Source organism: Topomyia yanbarensis, chromosome 2, assembly GCF_030247195.1.
Source record: "Topomyia yanbarensis strain Yona2022 chromosome 2, ASM3024719v1, whole genome shotgun sequence".
Classification (NCBI taxonomy): domain Eukaryota; kingdom Metazoa; phylum Arthropoda; class Insecta; order Diptera; family Culicidae; genus Topomyia; species Topomyia yanbarensis.
This window is the reverse complement of record NC_080671.1, coordinates 320,268,403-320,292,724: the sequence shown is the minus strand read 5'-3', so window position 1 is coordinate 320,292,724 and position 24,322 is coordinate 320,268,403. Positions and strand designations below refer to the sequence as shown.

Sequence of the window (24,322 nt, the reverse complement as noted above, 5' to 3'; positions counted from 1 at the left end):
CTCATGGAGTGAGGTAGATCGACTATCGTCATAAAGGCAATTCCATGCCGTATCGTGGGTGTTAAAATCACCTAAGTTAGGCTCGGTGCGGGGACTCCTCCGTAAGAGTCTTCTAGATCCAAGCGAATTAGATTAAAATCGTGGAAGTTGAGATCTATTTCTGGTGTAAGCCAAGTTTCGCATAATGCAAATGCATCTAATTTCAAATTATTTATTAACATTTTTAAGGAATCGACTTTCGGGATAATGCTTCTGCAATTCCACTGTAGAATAGTGATCAGATCCGTGACCTTGTTCGATGAATTAGCCATCGAAAGATACAATAGCTGACAAGAGGGGCTGTTTCGTGGTGAACTACATCAAAAACGTTTTTACTGCGGTGAGAAAGCTTATCAAGGTGCTTTTAAGAGGGGCCAGAAATATTTAATCCTGTAAAAGTACGGTCCACAATGTCAGAGAAATTTATTAAGCCAGGGCTGAAAAATCTCTGGCTGAGATATGGGAACAATTGGGGTTTTTGATTTCCCTAGAAATGCTGGGAACTTCATTTCTGAGCTCAGGTTTCAGTGAACGGAAGCGACTTATTTCGGTTTTGCTCCAGTACTTCCTTGAGTAAATATTAATTGGGGACCTTGAAGAGACACCTTCTGGCCTTTACAACTAAGCTTGGAAGAGGAAATGTTTCTCCATTTTTCTATTGTTTCTAAGCACAGCAGATTATGTTCCTTCCAGGGGCTCATCACAGTCACCTTCGTCAGTAGACAAGTTAGTATAGATGTTCATAGAGCCCGGTGGCATAGCAATATTTGTAATTTCTGCAAAAGATTGCTTAGAGCGTCTCTGAGAGGAACGCTTAAGATTCTCTTCGCGCTGTTTATACGCGGGATATGTCGGGAGATCGTGTGGGTTTCCTCACAGTAGAGACACTTTTCGACATCTCTTCCACAGGAATCATCCACATGATTCCCACCGTATTTTTCACAACGAACCTTATTGCTACAATGTCCCAAATGTCTGCAATTATTTTTTTTTTTTTTTATTTCAATTATAGAGGTTTTAACCTTAAGGTCATTCGCCTCTTCGGGTTAGAAAAATCTCTTAGGAAAAATTTCTAACCCTATGTACGGGGTCGGGACTCGAACCCAGGTGCGCTGCGTACAAGGCAATCGATTTACCAATACGCTACGCCCACCCCCCATGTCTGCAATTAGTACAGTTCATGACCCGTGTGTGTTTATACAATCCATTTCCCACTGTCCGGCAGTGCTTTTATGGAAGAAATTGTCTGCATCTATGTATTGATATTGATATTTGTTTTCATCGATAGATGTACACAGGATTTAGCATTGGATCCTGCGTCATGGCCGGCTGGAATGCGGTTCCGTGAATTCATTATGCTGCAAAAAAAATTAACTCCCTCGGCCGGGTTAGCTGTTCCCTGCCTCGTTACTTCCACCGTCCCCGGACAATGTGCACCAAGCGCGGTTGATGCAAACTACACGATACGAGTGTATTATCAAAATACGAGAGGATTAGGAACGAAGGTCGACGATGTATATTTGGCTGTTATGGATGGAAATTATGACGTTTATGTTCTAACTGAAACCTGGTTGAATGATAAGATTAACTCTGTGCAGCTATTTGGCGATTCATTCACTGTGTACCGAGTTGATCGCAATACCACTAACAGTACCCGCTCGCGTGGCGGTGGGGTTCTTGTGGCTGTTTCGAACATTCTCGTCTCTGGTCGGATTACGGAAGGAAGATTCTCTTTCATTGAGAGTGTCTGGGTGAAACTTAGCAGAGCATCCAGAAACTGATTCATAGGAACTGCCTACATACCTCCGGAAAAGCAACATGACTGTAATATTGTGCAGTTTCATCTTGATGCCGTGGAATACGTCTGTTCTATCGCAGATTCTAGTGACGAATTGTTCCTGTTTGGAGATTTCAACCAACCCGGGCTCATTTGGACTCCATCTGGTCACGATTTTGCATTACCCGACCCGACTGCTTCGACCACCACTCCTGCGAGTCGTCTCCTAATTGACGGAATAGCCTTTCATGGACTGAAACAGGTTATTCTAATTTCCAATCATCAGTACCGCTTTTTGGACCTAGTTATTGTCAGTGAAAGTGCAGTACGTGAGTGTTCTGTTGTGGAGGCGCCCGAAATTTTAGTACCCCTTGACAATCACCATCCTGCTTTGGAAGTTTTGCTGAAGTTCCGCCGATGTCTTCGTTACGAGGACGAACCGACTCTTGATAAATTCAATTTTCGCAAGACAGATTATTCCGCTCTTCGACGCTCTCTAATGCGGATCAACTGGAATGAGTTGCAACATTTTGCAAATGCCGACGATGCTGTAACTCACTACAACTGTTTACTTCTGGAATGTGTTGCAGCTTCAGTCCCGAAATATCAACCTGCCAAGAAACCACCTTGGTCCAATGGAACTCTACGCAGACTAAAACGCTTCGTGCTTTTACTAATCGACGATGTACTTTATCGGATCGATTTTTTTCGCTCGCTAGTAACGATTACCGCAGTTATAACAAGTTTCTCTATAGACGTTACGTAAATCGTATACAACTGAACTTACGTCGGAACCACAAAGGGTTTCTGGTCGTTTGTTAACGCTAAGAGGAAGAACACTGTTCTCCCATCTGAAATGTTTCTCGACAACGATGCAGCTTTCTCTGCTGAAGATAAGTGCAGCAGTTTTGCACGGCACTTTTCGAGCGTCTTCTCTCAAGATTCGGCATCGCCTGAGGTGATTGACAACGCTGTTCGAGACGTCTCTTCTGACATTTTCAGCATGGATGTTTTCGTCATCGACGATGAAATGGTTCGTTCGGCTATCCAGAAGACAAAAGCGTCCTTTGATCCCGGTCCGAGTATTATGCCTGCAGCTGTATTAAAAAAATGCACGGACATCTTGGCTACACCACTCGCGCAACTTTTCAATATGTCGCTTCAGCAGCTCTGGAGTTCCTCAAGGTAGTACACTCGGACCGCTGCTATTTTCGCTGTTTATTAATGACGTGGCTAGTATTTTTAATCCTGGTGGCAAACTATTTTTCGCTGACGATGTTAAACTATATTACGTAATTCGTGATCAGTCCGACTGCCTGGTACTGCAAACCGTTCTGGATACTCTTAACGACTGGTGTGTGCGGAATATGACGGTTTTGTGCATTCCCAAATGCAGTGTCATCAGCTTTCATCGCACTAGGAACACCATCCCTTTTGATTATAATATTTCTGGAAATCAACTACAACTACATCAAAGACCTTGGAGTAATACTGGATTATAAGCTAACTTACCATCGTCACTTCTCTGCTACAATCGACAAGGCCAATCGACAACTGGGATTCATGTTTAAGATATCCAACGAATTTCGTGATCCTTTGTGTTTTAAAGCTCTTTACTGTACATTAGTGCGTTCGATGCTAGAATTTGGAAATGTCGTTTGGAATCCTTACCATGCTGTTTGGATCAATAGGATGGAAGGCGTTCAGAGATGGTTTGTCAGATATGCTCTGCGTTTCTTGCCATGGAGTGATCCGCAAAACTTGCTGCCGTATGAAGACCGCTGTGATGCTTGTTCCTGAAATGAGACCAAATGACTATGCTGCCAACAGTCCTGTCATCGCAATGGTTGGGAGGTTCAACGAGTTCTCCGAATTATTTGATTTTAACCTCACCGCATCTGGATTTAGAAGACGAATTGAATCACACTAGTTTTAGGAAATTTCATTAAGACATTAAATGTTAGATGAATAAATTTTTTACAAATACAAATACATGTTTGGCCCTGGAAATGAAAGGCGATAGCTCTATTGTACATCCAACGACCCATGTCAAGAATGCCTGTTCCTAGACGTATATTCTGATGTCGCCTTCATATACAATAAGTCCCGCGCGAATACATCCACGTATCAATTGGATATTTGCAATATATTCGCACTTCCAGAATGAAAAATATTTTTGATTCTGGGACGTATTTACAAAAAGGAAAATATTTATGAAGGTAGATAAGCATTGAAAAATGATATGAAACGATCTCACCAGCTCTGAATAAATAAATTCATGCGATTTCTGTGAAGAATTTTCCTCCATCCGTGAAATTGTTGCATCAGCTACTCAGGTCCAGGCAGCGCTGCAGGCGTTAAGTGGAACGAACGGGCGTATTTTTTCGTGTCTTGCTTCACATACTTCAAAGGCAAAGTTGTGACGACAAATTTCTATGCGAAATCACACTTTTCTCTCGATATTTCAACCTACTAACATGTAACTCAACAGGAAAAACCACCTACTAAACGATTGACTTCATTTTCCTGTTGAATATATTGTATATCACTGAAAAACTTTGAAAAATATTGGATGTTAACGACAACACGTCCGGGCGATTCACCAGTGCTGCCACTTCCTAATTAGCACAGTTCATGACCCGTGGCACAAAAAGGTGGGCAGGTAGACGAACCTTGTCAAAGAGGAGGTAGTTAGGTACGGCAGACCTGGCGAATGTCACCCGATAGGACTGTTAGTTGATATATGTGCTCTTTCTTCAAGCCCGTAGCTAGCTATATCGCCTGATTCAAGCTAGTTACCACCACACGAAGCATATCAGGGTAAATTTTTAATATTCCTGTGACGGCCGAATATCGTTCCGTCAGAGCTCGAGAAATTTTCAGTAAATTCAAACACTTTTTGTCTTTGGTCCGGAAGAACATCACGTAAGGCCGAGCATGAATATACCTTAAGTCGGGGAATCGATTTTGTTTCGAGTTCCATCTCTTCTTGAGACAAACTATTGTCAGGGGAAATCGTTTTTGCACAGATCCAGTGCACGTCAGTAAGAGAAGAAGAGGAAACGTAAATAAAAGCGATACTTATCTTGGATAACGGCATCCAGCCAACTCACAAAACAAAACACTGCTACTGGTCGATTAACGGTTAACACACACACACAAATGAAAAAGGAAAAAAGTCCAAAACCTCGAAAATGCGGATAATGCGCAAGATAACCTTGAAGGCGGATTACAACTATTCTGTGTCGCTATATACTGCACGTACTAGAAAGATCGAGAGTGACCGGACGAATGTAAAACTAAATGTTCATAATACTTCTATAGATGTAGAATCTGACTAAATATACTACGAACCCAGTATGTAACTAAATTATCGATATTACCTGAAAGTATAATGGTATATTGGCAATGGTTCATTAATTGATTAAATGTGAAAAGTCAGCCCATTAAATTGAATTGTATTTATTTTCATCTACATAATCAGTGATGGTACTAAGAAACGAAACTCGACATTTTGGATATAACAGATCACAATCAGCACCTTCTCTTCCCAGTCGCTCGGCTGTTTCATATTTGTGTTTCATCATGTTTTCATGCATCTCAAATGATTGATGTTCGGATGGCCTAGAAAAAAAAATTGCCTATCATCTGTGACCTAGATTACTTTCACAATACTTACGTCAACAAAAAATGCAGTATTTCTGCGTAAAAATCATTTTTGATATCATGAAACGGACTATGCGCTAGATCGCAAACACTCTTGATTAAGCAATCCTCTTCGTAGCCGGAAAATTGCAATAATTCATCCATTGCTCGGTACATATCCCCGGCACTCAAATGCCTGTTGGATCGTCGCTTCCGAACTGCTCTGCTGGTAACTACTTCCGTAGGCATAACTCGACCTTTTATGATATCGACCATTGCTCGCGCCCAGTTAGGATACTTATAGAAATCTTGTAACCGATATGGTAAGTTGTAGTTCACTTGAAATCCTAGATTGACACCCAACCGCCGATATGGGTAAACTTTCTTTGGTGTGAATAATGGTCCTCCGGAACTTACGCATAAAGAAAGCTTTAATAAATTACCAACGTTACGAGAATATAACAATTTTAAAAGTGTTAATCAAACCTGCATAGTACTTAAAGACGGAAATAAAAGCTTACGACCCTCACCAATGTCACGAGACAAGCTTTGGTTGGAATTTGTGCCACTAACACAACATTTTAAATTAAGCCACAAGATGAATGTTAAAAATTGTAGAGCACGCATTTTTATTAACCGTGCGACTTGATCAGACCCTCTTGTAGCGATTACTGCAGTTTTAAAAACGTGTTGAACCCACTTTCAAAACTGGTTTGTTTGCCCAAATGTGTGAAAAGCGCCGAAAGCGCGTGACTGAACGCGAAATACTTTCTTCCAGGTAAGTGTCATCAATTTCGGTGTCAAAAAAATTCAAAGCATTTTTCACGCATGATCAGATTAATGTTTACTCACCATTCTCGACAACACTAATTGTACTGAGAATTGATTTTTCACACATGGGATAAACTTCATCGCAATTCTGTTCGCTTCGTCCAGCGTTTTCGGCTGTTTCGTACCAATTTTTCTTCTGCTGCTCTGATATGTGAAACGATTGATGTTCAGATGGTCTACAATTGTTGGTGAATAAACTGATGACAAATCGAAAAGAAATTTATCGGACACAAGCCTTACGTCAGGATAAGATGCACTACATCGTGAATCAGATCTTCCCGCTCGAAACTGAAAGGAACTTGAGCCAACTCGCAGACACTCTTGGCCAAACAATCCCGGTGGAAGTCCAACGCAGAGGTATATTGCTCCAGCGCATCGTACAGCTGGCCAGCAGTGAAACCAGAAGCCTCTCGTCGGAATCTGCTGTACCTTTCATCGCTCATGGTAGGTGTGATACGACCGGTTACGATGTCACTGATCGCTCGAGCCCAGTACATGGGACGGTAGAAGTCCTGCAAGCGCCACGGCATGTTGAACATTACTTGAAAGCCCAGGTTGACCGCTACTTGTCCGAATTTTCTCACAAAGAGTGGGCTAGCAGTACACATCGACAACTAAAGTTAGTGGAATCTGTTATTAGTTTTGTTCAGTTAGGATAGAATGTAGATTACCTGCATTTGCGAAAAGAATGGATATAGAAATGTTCTTCCCTGACGACCAGCATCCAAGCTGGTGAAGTTGTCAGCAAACGTGGAAATTTGCGTACAGATCACAACGTAGATCAACAACAGTACCAATTTGTGATGCATAGTCGATGGCTATTGAGCACTGACTGAATGCATAATGCACTAGTTTTGAGTTGAAAATTCTAAGCTGAAATGGTTTGTCATTTATTTATGCACTTGGTCAATATTTGCGGTGTTGCTTACAATATAAATTGTGTAATTACGCGAACGAAAGAAGAACGACAACCTCTTTTGCTTTGTGACATGTACAGCAGGGTGTCTCAAAGTGTTAAAAATGTCATCCAGCTCACTTCTAAATGAAGGGTTATGGTATTAGGACCACTTTCTTCTTCGGAGTGCATTAGCTAAAACGGGTCCTACTGGTGGAGACTTTTAATTTTTTGGGTGAAAATTCCAATTTAAGCCTGTTGAAGTGCTCCTGAATTGCCATATAATTTTCAGCATTTTTTCTGGAGATCCAAATGAAGAAGTTTGATGCTTTATTTTGTACAAATTTTGGATCATGAGAGCGGCAAAGCCATTAAAATTTAGTAAAAGGGGCATTTTTTAGTATTCTATATTTGTTTTACATCAAAACTGGATATCTACAAAATTTTAAAAGTATACAAAACACTTCAAATAGTTGAACCGAATACAGGGGCGTAATATTGTTGAAGAAAGTGTATAGCTACTACAAATAGGGTATGAGTTATTTAAATTTCTATTAAATAAACTTTAACATTTTTAGCAATTCATCAAAAATAACACTGCTTCAAAAAATAAAAAAACCTAATCCACCAAATTGTGCAATTGTACCTCACTCATTTGCCCAAACTACGATTCCATGGCTGGTTATGTTCAATATAATAGTGGACCTGTATCGACAGCCACGAACTTGAGATGCTATGTTTTGACGCTGAAAAATTTGAAATCGGTGGTGGATTCAGGAGGAGGATCCGAGGGGTCCGCATAATATTTAATTGGTTCTATAAGCATTAGCTCAATGTTGTCTTTCGGAATTTTTTTTATCATACGTGGGTATATGTGTGAAGGGGATGAATAACCCACAGCCCATCTTGGTATGCCTACTAGGTGAAGGTGATTGGGATGCGAGAGGGGTGGGTCTGAGAGGGTGCTTGAGGTGGTCGTTTGAGGGGGATCTGCTGAGGGGCTGTGAGGGAAGGTGGCATGATGGAGTGACTTGACGGGAGGGAGGGAGCTTCGCAAAGGGTGGTGTGTTATGTGGGAGGGGGAACAACCCCTCACCGTATACTCCTAGGTAAGCCCCTGTTAAAATCTAGAAAACCTATATAAGTCAAAAAGAAATTTGGGACTAGTTTGACGATATTCAGAGGGATTGCATAACCTTTCTATATGAGAAATAGAGATGGTCGGGTTCGGGTTTTTGGACTACTTTCCGGTTAAGATTTCGACGATTTAAAGATTTCTTAGAACATTACAAATTCGAAGTTCATTAAGAGTTTTGCCATATGCAGATATAACTATCGTGTAAGGTGCTACTTCAAGTTCGAGTGATTCTATAATTCTTAGATGAGCCTATGATCCAACTCGGTGCTTAAAATTTGAAATATTCGGGATCTTTGGTTGATTCTTCGCATTAATAAGATGGGTTAGGATCGGATTTCTTCAAATTATAAATTTTCTGGTTCGGGTTTTTCGAATTTTGAAATTCTCCGGTTCGGGTCGGGTTCGGGTTTTACAAAATATTCATTCTCGGGTTCGGGTCGGGTTCGGGCTTTTCAATTTTAAAATTTTCGGGCTCGGGTCGGGCTCGGGTTTTTAAAATTTTAGAATTTTGGGCTCGGGTCGGGTTCGGGTTTCTCAATTTTCAAGCTCTCGGGTTCGAAAAAATTGAAACCCGACCATCTCTAATGAGAAAGGCAAAAATGTGCCAAAGCCCAAAAAAGTCAATTTTTTTACGATGTTGCGTCACATCTCGACGTTTCATGGATTTTAAAGTCATTTGGCATCAAAAATACAAATTCGATTTTTCCTTTACTATCCCCCTTTGAGAATTATTCATTTCAGTTTATATAGGAATTTGCTGTGTGGCCGCCGTCCAATCAATGAAAAATTCAATAGAAGCCGATGAAAAGTTTGTACCTTTCATTTGAGACTAAGTGACTAAGACTTTGAGAAAACGGTTCAGCCATCTCTGAGAAACAGAGATGATATTTTTTCCCCATACACACAAACACATACACATACATACATACACACCTCGGGAGAACCGCGAAGTAATACCGCGAGGTAGTTCCTGGGAGGAATGATGGCGGAGCCCAATGGAGTTTAGTCGGTATTAATGGCAGCGTCACCATTCGAGCCCGACACGCCCCCAGTGCACCCCGTGTGGTAGATTGGACCCTACCAATAGCACGTGTACTGGGCTAGGACGTAAAGGTCTTCTCCATTGTAAAAAAAAACACCTCGGGAGTACATGGAATATAATATACAACGGAGTGTTAACACTGGAGTTACCCAGAGGAGTCGAGATCGTCGGCTTTGCAGATGATGTTGTCCTGACGATAACCAGCAAGACCCGAGGAGGTGGAGATGTTGACGGCAGAGACAATATACATCGTGGAAATCTGGATGGCTAACGTCAAGTTTCAGCTGGCTCACCATAAGATCGAGGTAGTGCTGGTCAGCAACCGCAAAAAAAATCCAGCGTGTCGAGATCAGCGTCGGGGGACAATCCATCCCATCGACGCGTGCGCGGAAGCACCTGGGTATGATGGTCGACGATCGGTTAAATTACAACGCCATGTCGATTATGTATGTGAGAAGCCTTCGAGGACAACTAACGCATTGGCAAGGATCATGCCGAATCACGCAGGAGCAAGAGCCAGCGCGAAACGTCTCCTGGCGGGCGTGTCATCCTCAATACTAAGGTATGGCGTACCGGCCTGGGCTACTGCGCTGAACTCAAAGCGAAACCGGACGAAGTTGACAAGCACGTTTCGCCTAATGGCTGTTCGTGTCGCGGGTGCATGCAGCACGATATCGTCGGAGGCGGTATGCGTAATTGCCGGAATGATCCCCATCTGCATCACTCTGGCTGAGGACGTGAAATATTACCAGCGGAGAAATGCACGTAATACAGGGACACTGGTCCGAGCGGACTCGTTGGCTAAGTGGCAGCAAGAGTGGGATAACACGGAGAAAGGAAGGTGAACCCATTGACTCATCCCAAATGTGTCTGCTTGGGTACATAAGAAACATTGAGAGGTGAACTTCTATTTGACGCTGTTTTTGTCCAGGTATGGATGCTTCCGGAAATATTTACATCGGTTTGAACACGCTTCGTCATCCCTTTGCCCGGAGTGTGTGAACGTGCAAGAGATACTGGAACACATGGTCTTCGAATGCCCCAGGTTCGAAGAAGTCCGAAGGGGTATGTCTGTTATATCAGACAATATCGTCGAAGAGATGTGCCGCGACGAGCATATCTGGGACGCGGTCAACAGAGTGGTTACTAGTATAGTCTCCGAACTACAGAAGAAGTGGTGTAGGGACCAAAAATAGCGTCATTGGCTAGAAGGCCGCCGTGGAACCCCAAATCGGGTTTCAGGAGAAATTCCGTCGCCGGGAAACTCTCCGACAGTGTAGACTAGGTTCACCGCCAGGAACTAGTTTAGTAGAACGCGATGTAGCACTGGTTTCTGGTCTTCGGGCGCCAGCGAACTAAACGTCAGGCTTCCCCCGAAACACCGAACCGACTTCGACACCTACCGGGTAGCTGGTGAGTAGGCTAGATCCACCGCCGGGGATGAGTAGACCGCGTCGAATAGATAAAAGTGGGTCGTTGGGGCGCCAGAGAACCAGGAGCTACGCTCCACCCGGAATCACTGGATGCAATTCAGCATCTATTGGCTGGCCCGTTGAGTAGGCTAGGTCCACCGCCGGGAACTAGACCGAGTAGACGAAGCGGGGAGCTTAATGGCTCACAGAAACGTACGTCGGTATCGGGAATAATCTACCGCCGGGAAATTCACGGTAGATTCGCCGCCGTGGAATACTCAACAGAATCGTGACGAAAAGGGGAGCTAATTGGCTCACGAAACAAACACCGGTACCGAGAGAAATTCCATTATCGGAGAACTCTCAGTGGGAGTAGGGTAAGTTAACCGTTGGGCACTATCCAAGTAGATCGAAGGCGGGGAGCTGAATGACTCACAGAAGCATGAGCTAAATGGCTCAAGGAATCAGCACCTATTCGGCTCACGGGGACGAGAGCTAATGGCGACGTAATAGATGAAGACAAGAAGTAAGAGAAGAATCGAGAGCTAAATCAAAGCTCATAGGTCGAGCCATTCCATGAACCAAGTGAGGTTCCGAGACAGAGCAGAAGAAAGAGGTGCGACGAAATAACAACGATCACCCCACGAAGTAATACCTTGACGTAGTTCCGTGGGAAAAAGGGCGTGAAAGTAAGGATAGTTTTAGTTGTTAAGGACGAACGTGAGTCCCACACAGTGCCAATACAATACAGGCCAGGCGTTTGAAGCTTTTTAAACCATATATATATATATATATATATATATATATATATATATATATATATATATATATATATATATATATATATATATATATATATATATATATATATATATATATATATATATATATATATATATATATATATATATATATATATATATATATATATATATATATATATATATATATATATATATATATATATATATATATATATATATATATATATATATATATATATATATATATATATATATATATATATATATATATATATATATATATATATATATATATATATATATATATATATATATATATATATATATATATATATATATATATATATATATATATTTATATATATATATATATATATATATATATATATATATATATATATATATATATATATATATATATATATATATATATATATATATCCATATCCAAAACACCATGAAAGGCAAGAGTAGAAGAAAACACGAACTGGGTATACGGCAACGAATAAAGGGTAACGATTGGAAATTAGGATCTTGGAACGTAAGAACTTTGAATGAACCCGCACACGCAGGGCTCATGGCTTGCGCACTGCGTAATGTTGGCGTGTGCATGGCAGCAATACAAGAAGTACGATTACGGTAAACGTGAGAACGCGAATACAGAGCGGTGGACCCCATTGCAAACACTTCATTCAGATACCACATCTACTACAGCGGTGGTGAAAGAGCAGAACATGGCGTTGGTTTCATAGTGATAGGGACGCAGATGAAGCGAGCTATTCGGTGGAAGACGATAAACGACGGTAATCTGTGTGTTAAGAATTAAGGGCAAGTTCTGCAACTACAGCCTGATCAGTATTTATGTGCCAACTAACGAAAAGCCCGATGATATGAAAGATGCATTCTATGAGAGCCTAGATAAAGCCTACGGAAATTGCCCAAGACAAGATATTAAAATAGTCATCAGAGATGCCAACGCACAGGTTGAGAGGGAATTCTTTCACCTAATTATTGGTACGCAGAGCCTTCATCCTGCTACCAATGATAATGGCCTGCGGCTTGTAACTTTCGTTACTGCTAGGGGATGGCAATCAGTAGTACCCAAGTAGTAGTAACGTCTTTTGGCGGAAGCTGTAGCAACTGAGTATCGCCAGAAACTGGATGAGTGGATAGATGAGACCAACGTAACTGGCAATGTCAACAGCATGTGGGGGACTGTCCACGAAGCTATGACTATAACGGCGCGAGCAGTGCACTATGGTCCCAAAGCTGTATTTAGGAAGACAAAACTGTTTGCGCCTAAACCGTTGGTTTTAGATATATAGTATCTTCGGCAAACTTTCTTGCCGATTTTTTTTATATTAGTTGAATTAGGGTGGTCCTTGTGGTTAGGGTGTTCAAAGTATCAACTTCTTAGATATGTAAAATTAAGCTACATAATGTTCCACAAAGTTATAAATAAATCAAACAGAAGCAACTTTTCTGAAGAAACTATGTGACTATCTCTAATGGTTCATGTGCTATGATTTTTGCAATATTTAAGGTAGGGTGGCTCTTTAAAAATTGGTTTTCTATTAATATCTTTTTATGTGTTGATTTCTAGACAATACTTTGCTCTAGAGGTTTTTAGAACTTTTGTAAATACACATTTTTTTCCGAAGGAATGAAGTTTCTATCTCTTTTGTTTGCATAGTTACAGGCGATTTTCAATACAAAAATATTTCAAATTTATTATTTTTTTCAAAGCTATATATCTTCCAACATTGCAAATGGATTTTCAATATTTTAATTTCATTTGAAAGATCGAAACTTTTCTAGTTATCGGTGAAAAAACTGCGGGAGCGTTATTTCTGTAAAAAAATAATTAATTTTTGAAAATGGTGTATTTTTCAAAAAAAATCGTTCATAACTTTTCAAATAGATGAGATAATAACTTTGTTACTTCACCAAAAATATTCGCCATAAAAAGTTCTAAAAGTGCTGCAAACAAAGTATTTACGGTAAATCAATGTCTGAAGTGAAAAATGAGAAATAGTGATTTTAAGGGGTCACGTTTTCATCGCTCAATCTCTTATGGTAAAATCAACTGAGAAATAGTCATTGTGTGTGATAATGCCAAATGTCTTGGCAATTCTATCGGATTTGTAAACGTTTTTGAAAGAACAGTCTACGGTACATCTAAATGGTACAGTGGATTTACAGTAGTGTTATCTGCAAACTATCGTTAATTCTAAATCGGCCAACAAAACTTATCTATGATCACTTAAGTAAATCCTTTTTGGTTTGGACTAGTCCTCAAAACGAGTGCTAAAAAGAAAATGCTTTTGTTCACGTCTTGTTATCTTAAAATAAAATCTTGAAACGAGTTTGTTATTCATAGCAGCGGAAATTATTGTATGCTTTGTCAACATTTATGCAATGTTTGAAACTATAAATTAATTATCGACTATAATTACGGCTGTGGGTAAGTTAAGGAAAGGTTAACAATTTTTTGTTACTTCAAAATAAATAAGTAAGAGGTCTGAAAATCGCTAACCGCGAACTGGTAAAATAACTCATAAAGCATAATTCCCTAGCATCTATATAATGCATGATGACGGTTGCTTTATTGGCCACGTAATAGATTTATTTAGAGTTTACTATAGTACACTATTAACACTATTGTAAATTCACGCTAACATATAGTTGTACGGTAGAATGTTGTGTTTTCAAAAAGTGTCACATATTCAATAGATTTTCTATGACTTTTGGTATTATCACACACAATGACTATTTCTCAGTTGATTTTACCATAAGAGATTGAGTGATGAAAACGTGACCCCTTAAAATCACTATTTCTCATTTGTCACTTCAGACATTGATTTACCGTAAATACTTTGTTTGCAGCACTTTTAGAACTTTTTATGGCGAATATTTTTGGTGAAGTAACAAAGTTATTATCTCATCTATTTGAAAAGTTATGAACGATTTTTGTTGAAAAATACACCATTTTCAAAAATTAATTATTTTTTTACAGAAATAACGCTCCCGCAGTTTTTTCACCGATAACTAGAAAAGTTTCGATCTTTCAAATGAAATTAAAATATTGAAAATCCATTTGCAATGTTGGAAGATATATAGCTTTGAAAAAAACCATTTTTGTATTGAAAATCGCCTGTAACTATGCAAACAAAAGAGATAGAAACTTCATTGCTTCGGCAAAAATGTGTATTTACAAAAGTTCTAAAAACCTCTAGAATAAAAAATTGGCGAGAAATTAACACATAAAAAGATATTAATAGAAAACCAATTTTTAAAGAGCCACCCTACCTACCCTTCAGAAAAGATGCTCCAATGTGATTGATTTATAACTTTGCAGAACATTATGTAGCTGAATTTTACATATCTAAGAAGTTGATACGTTGAACACCCCAACCACAAGGACCACCCCCTAGTAACAATTGTGGTTTTATGATAGTTTTATAGCCACTGATAAAACTTAGATTGCACTTGTAGCGTGCTATAAAACTTCAATTGTTACTTGGGCCCTAATTCAACTAATATAAAAAAATCGGCAAGAAAGTTATAAGAAAGCTTGCCGAAGATACTACATATCTAAAACCAACGGTTTAGGCGCAAACAGTTTTGTCTTCCTAAATACAGCTTTGGTACCATAGTGCAGTGATAGGCACAGCTCAGCGGCATCAACGAAGCGATTGTTTCGATGAAGAGTGCCAGAGAGTGACGAACGAGAAGAATGCGGCTAGGAACCGGATGCTAGTGGCTGGTACACGTCTCAACAGTGAGCGGTACGGGGAAACGAGAAATGCCGAGAAACGATTCCACCGCGAAAAGAAAATGCAGCACGAAGAAAGTGTGATTGCTGAAGCGCAAGAAAGCATGGACCGGAATGATATGCGGAGATCTTATGCAACTGTCAACGGATCACGGCATAAATCGGCGGCAGTGATCGTTATGTGCAATGACCGAGAGAAAAATTTGCTGACAGACAAAACAATGGTAACTGCCAGGTGGAAGCAGCATTTCGATGTTTTGTTGGATGGCTGAAGTGAAAGTGTATCTAAGAACAGGATAAGCATTACAAAATGACGGACAAGCTGTGGGTCCACCAACACTAGACGAGGTTAAGAACGCTATACGTGAGCTGAAAATCGGTGAAACTGCTGGGAAGGACGAGATCCCGATTGAACTTCTCAAACGCGGTAGTGAGCAGCTGCACAAAATAATCCATTGCATTATTCTAAGAATATAGGCGGACGAAGAATTGCCTGCTAGTTTGCTGGATGGACTCATTTCTCCTATCTACAAGAAAGGGCACAGACTGGAGTGCGATAAATTACAGGGGGATATCTCTACTGAACTCGGCGCACAAATTACTGTGGCGTATCATGATTAGCAGTATGAGATCGCATGAGGAATTCTTCGTCGGCGAATACCTGGCTGGCTTTCATGAGGGCTGATGTCAGAACATGGTTTTCCGGCGAAACTGATTAGACTGATACGTGCGACGTTGGATGGTTCAAAATCAAGTATTCGGATTCCAGATGAGATTTCAACCTCATTTGTGATCTTAAGTGGACTGAAGCAAGGTCAAGCACTTTCAAATTTGCTGTTCAATATTGCTCTTGAAGCAGCTATCAGGAGAGTTGGTGTGCAAAAGAACGGAACTATCATCACAAGATCACAAATGTTCCTTGGATTTGCGTCATCAACTAAGCCAAGATAAAGTACATGATCACAGGTAAAGAAAGAGGCAGGTCTAGTGGTGTTGGTTTCGAGGTGTTTGGAGTCGTCGAAGAATTCGTTTGTCTTGGTACACTTGTGACTTGCGACAACGATGTTTCCCGTGAGGTAAAAAGGCGTATCGTAGCCGCCAACAGGCCTTTTACGGTTTACGTAACCAACTTAGGTCCAGCAACCTGGAAATGTCAATAAAATTCGCATTATACAAGACACTGATCCTCTTTGTCGCTCTTTATGGTCACAAAGCGTGGACGTTGAGAGAGGCAGATAGGAGAGCATTCGGAGTCTTCGAGCGTAAAGTGTTGCGGTCAATCCTCGACGTGATAGATGAAAATGCAGTGTGGCGTAGACGCATGAATCATGAGTTGTACCAAGTATACAAAACTGCGGATATTGTTAAACAAATAAAACACGGTAGACTGCAATGGGCTGGCCATGTGGTACGAATGTCGGAAGAAAGAATTGAAAAAAAACAATATTCTGCAAAGAGCCAAGAAGAGGACTTCGTGGTAGGCCACGAACACGTTGTCTGTACGCAGTGGAAGAGGACCTGAGATCCCTGAACGTGCGAGGGAACTGGAAGGAAGCCTCCCAAGATCGACAAAGATGGAGCTGGATGGTTTTGTTTGGCGATGAACCCCCTCAGTAGGACACTCAATCTAAACGGCATGGCTATCAGATAAGCTATGGAGAAAACTCACAAGAAGAGGTGGCCCATACCTTCTACATGGACGATCTCAAGATCTATGCTGATTTAAGGGAACGACTAGGTGTAATCATTAAACTAGTCATAAAGATCAGTGGTGGCATCGGCATGGTCTAAATATACGCCGATCTATTCAGTTACTATCAGTGCGATTGATGGCTATGACATCATCGAAGGCGAGATGATTTGGAACATCTCGGATTCCGGCAGCTCCCCGGTGCTCGCCACACCGGCATCAAACTTGAGCTCCGAGATACGTTCTTGAATCAAGTGCACTGTGTCTTAAAGTTTTTCCTGGACGCGGGGAATAAGGTCAGAGCAATCAACACGTTTGCTATCCCGGTGGTGACCTACACCTTCGGTGCCATCAAATCGAGCCGGACTGACCTGGGAGATCTTGAGAGAAAATTGAGAAAGGCGTTTATACAAGCAGAAATGCGCAATCCTCAGTCGGCGCTTGGAATATTCACTTTGCACCGGAATATGTGCTGCGGATCGCAACTTTAACTACAACTTTAACATTAACTGTAATCTGCAGACTATGGAGGAGTAGTTGGCAGAAGGGAAGCAAAAAGTTGTGCACGGTTCTTAGCTCCATCAGTTGGAGCAGCCATACGTCGACTGACCTGCATCGAACCTATGGCTTAAGCAAGGTGAACATTCACTTAGCAAGGGACGGGAATGTGTGAAATATTTTGTGATGTACAGAATGAGTCCAAGGACAGTTCTTTGGGACATACCTGAAGAGATGATCAATTTATATGAAATAACATTTGACAGACACTTGAAATGTTTTGAAAGGTAATTTTTAATGATCTTTGTAAAACATATTAGAAAATCGGCTATGCAGCACATACACCAGACCATCATGCCACACACTGTCGATATTTATTAATGTCATCTGAAGCGCCTTGTTCTGCTGGATGATGTTGGTAATTCTAGGGAATTGGTAGATGGTTGATCTATATTTTTGGAACCCAATCTCACTGTATGGTGGAGGGGTTTTCGCTCAAAAAATATATTTTCCAATGAGATAATGATCAAGCTAACGATATAATCAGCAATTAAAAATTAAAAATAGGTTACACACCGCTTTATTTTAGCACTGAATACCACACAGCAGCAGCAAAACGGCATTCAACCTTTTCTCCAATAGTACGTCAACCGATATTCGATACTTTTCCTTATAAATTACATCTTCCCATCTGTATTGTATCCGAAGTCTTCTTGTTAGTATAAAGGCAAAAGTAAGTGATATTTTTTCCATAACCGGATCTAACAAAGAAAATATGTTTAGAGCATTGCAGAGCCCGGATGTTGATTGTTGGTACAGGACACTAGTAAACATTTCTCGCCATCATCGCTCTTCACTTCCTTCTGGTAATTCCAGCTGCGATATCGGACAGTGACGTTCCAGCTCCTCGCAATCGTTCGATTTGAGATACGGAAAGTAAATTTCATCGCCTTGGGGTAAACTATTAGAACCGGTGGAACTAACGTCAGTTGGTCTGGGATGTCTGTACACATACAGTTAAGTATCAATATTGATTATGGATTAGAACAATAAGCACGATAGTAGCAACAGTATGGATACAAAAAGGCACTTACGCGAATATTTTTTTGAATAGCTTGAAAACAAATCCACTGGCTGGTGTAACCATTTTCGATATCTCACAGAAGGTTCGCAAAATACACGCTCTTCCATCAAAGCCATGCCTGGGGATCGTGCAATAATAATAGAATAAATTTTCTAAATTTTATATCAAAAATACAAACGTTTGTAACATTTCCTCAATCGAGTTATGCAGGTCGCGTTTGGTAATTCTGAGTCCGGGTGGATTGTTGTATTCAACGTTCAAACGGTATCCAACACCTTGGGCCCAGATGTTTGTGCTGTCTGCCATTCTGTCCTTAATATTGACACGAACCTACGTTAAAAAAAATTATTTAGAACTCACACCCATCAAAATTGTACCTACAAATCCTCTCGATATGTCACGGAAAATTAAATATCGTTTTCGGCGGGTTAGAACTTTCGTAGAATTACTGTAATCACTACTTTCCATGTCGGAAGAACCAATCACAGTCGAAACGTTCATCACTAGCGTGACTAGGAGAACACACCACGCCAGTTTCATTATTCTCGCCTTACCGAATGCGACCAATTCTCAGTTCAATATGTATTTTAATCTGTGAAAGCGAGATATGTTATTCCCGAGGAAAAGTGAAGCTTTGTCTGTTTACATGAGCAATTCACACGATTTCGTTGCGACTTCCGCGCCTAACTGTGTGGCGTTTTAATCCGAACGGTAAACTTTCCGGTTTATCAATCTGATTTCACCTTCTGAGATTGTCACTACTGACATTGCAATTGGTATACATATCATATAACGGAAGAAAGTGTCGTACTAAATTAAAAAGAATTTGAGATGTGAACCTGTTTCAGGCTCAAGCAGCGGTCTTTAAAAGTGATACAATTTACTGTCCAGTATCAAGTTAAGGGTATATCTAAATGGTCAGTGAAAATGTGGAGTAATAAGTAGTATCACAAAAGTGAAAGTCAATAGAACTTTGGCCTGAAACTCTTTCACTGCAGCTAATTCTTAAAAAGCGATTTTATATCCTTTCCCGCATAGAAAGGATGTAAAATCGATCTAAAAACCAACTTTTTAACCGAGGCTCGGACGGCCATTCAACTCAGATCGTCGAGATCGGCAAATGTGTGCATGAGTATGTATATGTTTTTTAGAGAGCAAAAAAATGTCAAAACCACCCGGAGCAGGAAAAACGTGTACAGTAACCAACAACTCAGGGAACGAGTTTTGGCAGCCAATCCGCTAAAACAACTGCACTTGCACGGAACCTGATTCCTTCAATCCAACTACTTTATAGTTAGTTCGATCAGAGGGGTTACAGTACCTCTCCTCGACACACTTCTAGTTTTCGACCAACCACACAACGTAGAACATTCTGTATGGCAGTAGGAAAGCTAGCTGTGGGTCGAAAATTTGTGCTCTTCCCCTACAAGGGTGGCAAACTTCAAACTGTCCAATTTACTGAGCCTTTCGGCTCTCTTGTGCCATTTAGCACTACTTCCCCGTTGAATTCCCGACCTGTTTGCGAACTACTCGATCTAGTCTCCGACGATGGATCATATCCTATTCCGACGAAGAACGCCCCGGCAAGAGAAGTTCTCCCGGAACCGAGCCAACCAGTCAGGTGTGGAAATTAGGTCCCTCTATCTGGTCGAAGTGCATCTTCAAAGAGATCTTTGTTGAAGGCTTTCGTCTTCCGCTTTCGTTCGCCGGTCATCTTTCTCCATGCTGCAGCAGCGTTCCGTCGGTCGATAGAGTAGCGAATTGCCTGGTGGTCGCTATGTTTTTTTTCTCGCATACTCTCCAATCCATGTTTACCGTGAGTTCGACAGTGGATTTGCGATCTAAAGCTGGATGTAGACCTCAAGATGGCACGAAAGTGCAACAATGATGTTTTCATTTTCATCTGTCAAAATGTATCTAAAATTAAATTTTATAAACTCAATATTATGTTATTTTTTCTAAATTTTTTTTAATGACTTATGCTGTTGGTTCCGACCTATTCTAAATTTCCAAATCTAAGTCCTAAATCTTTATCCAAACAGTTTTATGACTAGTGTACAAAATTACTCATGTTGACACTATCATGTAGTGTGTGTATAGCGGGTTCTCCGTGTTGTCTCGTTGCTGTTCCGCGTTATGAAGGCGGTCGGCGTTAGTCACATGTATCCGGGACACCTCTTCGACACTTCGTGCCAATGCGGTGTTCTAAATATATTAGCTTTTCTGATGGTTTGATAATTTCCTCAGACTCGATACGGGTTACAAATCGGAGCTCGCGAGGTAGTGACAATATATTTAATCATGAATTAATGCACAGTGAGCCGTCTGGGCACTGACTAGGTGACAACGTGGCGTTCCGTCTGTCGAGGTCAACGCTCCGAGGCACTGCGGATTTCAAATCAGATATGCCGCAATAAAGTTTTGTGCTTCGATCAAGCGGCACTTTTCAAAGGTGGACTTGTAGGATTAGCGTGGTAAACTTTTAGTACTGTACTCTACGGTATACGATGGTCCTGGTCCAAGTGACCCCAACAATGTAATTTGCTTCTAAGCCCGGCACCACCTCCAGTCAGTTCCGATTGACGCGTACGTGTTGGTAGCAACTAGTATAAATGTTCGAGGATTGTTGTGAAGTGTGTTAGCTCCTGTGGTACAATACCTGCTCACATCTCTATGTTTCGATTTAAATTTTAAATCGTTTAATTGTTAGTTTTGACGTAGGACTACGTCTTTGCTTTCGATATGGGAGTGCACTTTGCAAATTCTACAAAAATGGTATGTAACGAAAAGTGATCCAATTCAAAGCGCATATAATTAAGCCATCTCAAGACAAATTTTTAATTTTTTTGCACATATCGCTCAGAAATACTTCTAAGAATTTCCAATAGATAAACCCATAGATTTTCGATATCATGGCATTAAAAATTTAAATAACGTATAACATAGTCAAAATACCACGAATTTGCACACAGAAGGTAGCGCATCCCAAGTCTGGCACGACAGATTTATGTACATAGCGCTCAATGCTTTTGTGAATGACGTCATCATTGACTATTTAAAGAACGGATTTGGCCGGATAAGCTCAGTTGCCTGATAAACGGCAAACGAAGAAGATCATTGCCCTGCACGTTTTAACAGCCAGTATAGCTGATTGAAAAGTCTGTCACAATGGTTATGGGCATAGCGCAGTGGTACTAGTGGTCTCTTTCGCTCTACCCATCCTCATCAGCGTTGACTCTTTTTGCTTTGTGTGTATCTTCCATTCGTTTACGGACATGTGTGTGAGTACACAGAGCTGTTTGATTCCTGCATTGTACAGCTGAACACCATTCGCTTAGGTTAAATGTTTGAGGCGAATGGTAGATAGGTAGGTATATCCAATTTGTTAGCGGTTGCATGCGTAGCCTGCATGATAGCAATCTGTGCTTTCGTTGCGCAAAGACGAAAACTTTCTTAGGCTGTTCGCAATGCCGTGATGTAAATTTGTTTCAAAATGACGGATCTGTGAAATTACATCTAGAACACGGTGTTCCCAATGCGATGACTTAGCCACCTGTTCAAAATATTGCTTATTCGATTTTTTTAGTGTTTATCACCTATGTGAATCATATTGTTTTTTTTTGCTGTCAGTCGCACACACACACTAATGAAAAATATTTAAAACAGTGTTCTATTCGTGTTTTAAATTGTGTAAAATTTAAAACAGAGTAGTTGAGCTGTTCTAAATCTGATTCAAAGAAGTGTACGAAAAATGGAACTGCATCTCAGCATTGCGATCGATCTGTTTCAGTCGCTGATGTAAAATTGAACAGCCCATATAGAATACATCAGCGTTGTGAACAGCCGCAACAAATTTACGCGAATCGATGGAAAGTACAACGAAAGTTTATTATTTACGTTCGATCAATTTATTTATTTTACATGATTCAATTCCACTCAGCCTATCTTACTTTTAATCTCCTGATAGGTATATACTACAAAGACTATTTATGAATGAATACGCTGCCACTCAAAAAACCGTTGCAAAAACCCATCTAAGTCCATATATAGAATTGTTTTCGATTCTTGTATATTTATAGCATTGACATATGATTAAGACCACTGCATTCGCTACATTTGTATGTGTACTTTTGGAAAGTTAGGGTAAATTATCTTGAGTGGAACAATTTGTAGTTTTTTTTCTGTAGTATCGACACATCTCGATTACGGCATAAATTAGAAAAAAATATTTTAGCAACACGCATTAGATAACAGGTAAAAGGATTGTCAAGCCTTTCGAAAAATCTTATCGGTTGCTTCCTCCGGTGCTGCAAAGAATTTTTAGCGTGGCTGAAAGTGTATGTATTGGCGCTCGAGGTTTTTTTATATTATTCGCCAGTATCGCACTGAATTTTTCAGCAGCCGAAATTTTACGTGCCCCATTTTTTTTGTATTTGACCATGGAGAAGAAATTGGAAGTCATATCGGATTCGACTAAATTGGACATCCAAGACCACAATTAAGTATTAGTCTTTACCTTGAACGCATATCAGGGTGATATAGCCGGAACGGCACCGCACCTGAGGTGTATGAAAGAATATTGGCGTCCGTGAACGACGCACGAATCGGTTTCAGTGCCAGTTCAATACCGTGCACGGACAACAATATAAGGCAACCTATGAGACGTTTTTGATCAGCTGATTATTGTTTTTTGTTTATTAATTCTAACGTAACTCCGATGGGCGTGTCGTTCGACAAAATCGCTGATCATCGCTTTCGATGATCCAACATCAAACGAATCGGTTCATCGAAAGATGTTCGTCGGACAGGAGCGGATCCAGAAAAACAAATTCCAAAATTTCGATTTTGAAATGTTAATTGAACAATACGTAATGTGTGTGTGTGTGTTAACCTTTCTATCTCCCACTAGCTGGTAGTGATTTACAGAAAAAAGATGTTTGCATGTATTTAAACATTCATGCAAATAACTTGGTTCACGGATTTAGGAAGGTGTTAGCTCAATTGACTTTCCGATGACCCATTTCGTGTACAGAGCCAGACATGTTCCGAGGTCATCATTCCATCAACTAGCCCCGCCTTACTGTAATGTTTGTATCAATTGGATTGTAACATTACAGTAAAACTTTCGATTCCATTTAAGCAGGAAATCGACGCGTATTTAGTATATTGGTTCAATTTGTATATATATAACATAACACATGTGTACTAGAAAACTTACCATTTTTGCAGTTTTCTACCTTCATTCCTATCTCCCATTTATGTCTCCTTTGACTCTCATCCACATTTCTTGAATTCCTGCTTATTTAAGAAAGAAAAGGGGAAATAGTAAAAAAAGAACTGATAGACTCCGTGTTTTCCTCAGCGCTTTTTTTACAATGGAGAAGACCTTTACGTCCTAGCCCAGTACACGTGCTATTGGTAGGGTCCAAGCTACCGCGCGGGGTGCACTGGGGGCGTGTCGGGCTCGAATGGTGACGCTGCCATTAATACCGACTAAACTCCATTGGGCTCCGCCATCGTTCCTCCCAGGAACTACGTCTCGGTATTACTTCTGGGGGGATGGCTGTACTTAATATACTAATTCACTCTCACTCACGCGTTCATACGTCCTGTATGAGGCTTACTTGGGTGCTCTCTCTATCGCACCTTGATTCACTCTCAAACACTCCACATGAGGCCGACTTTTGTGCTCACCTTTTTCGTTCCTTGCGAGGCTGACTTGTGTGCTCACC

The 24,322-nt window shown here is 40.5% G+C and overlaps 3 protein-coding genes across 3 annotated transcripts; all 3 read right to left on the bottom strand.

The window, feature by feature from the left end:
- Window positions 1–5,262: 5,262 nt before the first annotated feature.
- LOC131680557 (uncharacterized) lies at window positions 5,263–6,088 on the bottom strand. The gene is made up of 3 exons (XM_058961272.1): window positions 5,948–6,088; window positions 5,496–5,890; window positions 5,263–5,440 (listed from the first exon to the last, which is right to left on the bottom strand). Exons 1-3 carry the CDS (start codon window positions 6,086–6,088, stop codon window positions 5,263–5,265), a joined length of 714 nt encoding a protein of 237 aa, XP_058817255.1.
- Window positions 6,089–6,123: 35 nt separating this feature from the next.
- LOC131681245 (uncharacterized) lies at window positions 6,124–7,210 on the bottom strand. Its single transcript, XM_058961955.1, has 3 exons — window positions 6,964–7,210; window positions 6,533–6,906; window positions 6,124–6,468 (listed from the first exon to the last, which is right to left on the bottom strand). Exons 1-3 carry the CDS (start codon window positions 7,099–7,101, stop codon window positions 6,306–6,308), a joined length of 675 nt encoding a protein of 224 aa, XP_058817938.1. The 5' UTR covers window positions 7,102–7,210; the 3' UTR covers window positions 6,124–6,305.
- A 10,973-nt stretch (window positions 7,211–18,183) lies between these two features.
- LOC131681243 (uncharacterized) lies at window positions 18,184–19,130 on the bottom strand. The gene is made up of 4 exons (XM_058961953.1): window positions 18,972–19,130; window positions 18,769–18,920; window positions 18,601–18,708; window positions 18,184–18,509 (listed from the first exon to the last, which is right to left on the bottom strand). Exons 1-4 carry the CDS (start codon window positions 19,128–19,130, stop codon window positions 18,350–18,352), a joined length of 579 nt encoding a protein of 192 aa, XP_058817936.1. The 3' UTR covers window positions 18,184–18,349.
- Between the last annotated feature and the right edge of the window lie 5,192 nt (window positions 19,131–24,322).

Excerpts from the sequence above, each read along its gene's own strand:
- LOC131680557 (XM_058961272.1), bottom strand. The coding sequence starts at position 6,088 with ATGCGTGCTCTACAATTTTTAACATTCATCTTGTGGCTTAATTTAAAA. Across the intron at positions 5,891-5,947 it reads CGTCTTTAAGTACTATGCAG|CTTTCTTTATGCGTAAGTTC; the intron begins GTTTGATTAACA and ends AATTTATTAAAG. Across the intron at positions 5,441-5,495 it reads ATACTGCATTTTTTGTTGAC|GCCATCCGAACATCAATCAT; the intron begins GTAAGTATTGTG and ends TTTTTTTTCTAG.
- LOC131681245 (XM_058961955.1), bottom strand. The coding sequence starts at position 7,101 with ATGCATCACAAATTGGTACTGTTGTTGATCTACGTTGTGATCTGTACG. Across the intron at positions 6,907-6,963 it reads CATTCTTTTCGCAAATGCAG|TTGTCGATGTGTACTGCTAG; the intron begins GTAATCTACATT and ends CACTAACTTTAG. Across the intron at positions 6,469-6,532 it reads GTAGTGCATCTTATCCTGAC|ACCATCTGAACATCAATCGT; the intron begins GTAAGGCTTGTG and ends CAACAATTGTAG.
- LOC131681243 (XM_058961953.1), bottom strand. The coding sequence starts at position 19,130 with ATGAAACTGGCGTGGTGTGTTCTCCTAGTCACGCTAGTGATGAACGTT. Across the intron at positions 18,921-18,971 it reads GTGACATATCGAGAGGATTT|GTTCGTGTCAATATTAAGGA; the intron begins GTAGGTACAATT and ends TTTTTAACGTAG. Across the intron at positions 18,510-18,600 it reads CTATTCAAAAAAATATTCGC|ACATCCCAGACCAACTGACG; the intron begins GTAAGTGCCTTT and ends GTATGTGTACAG.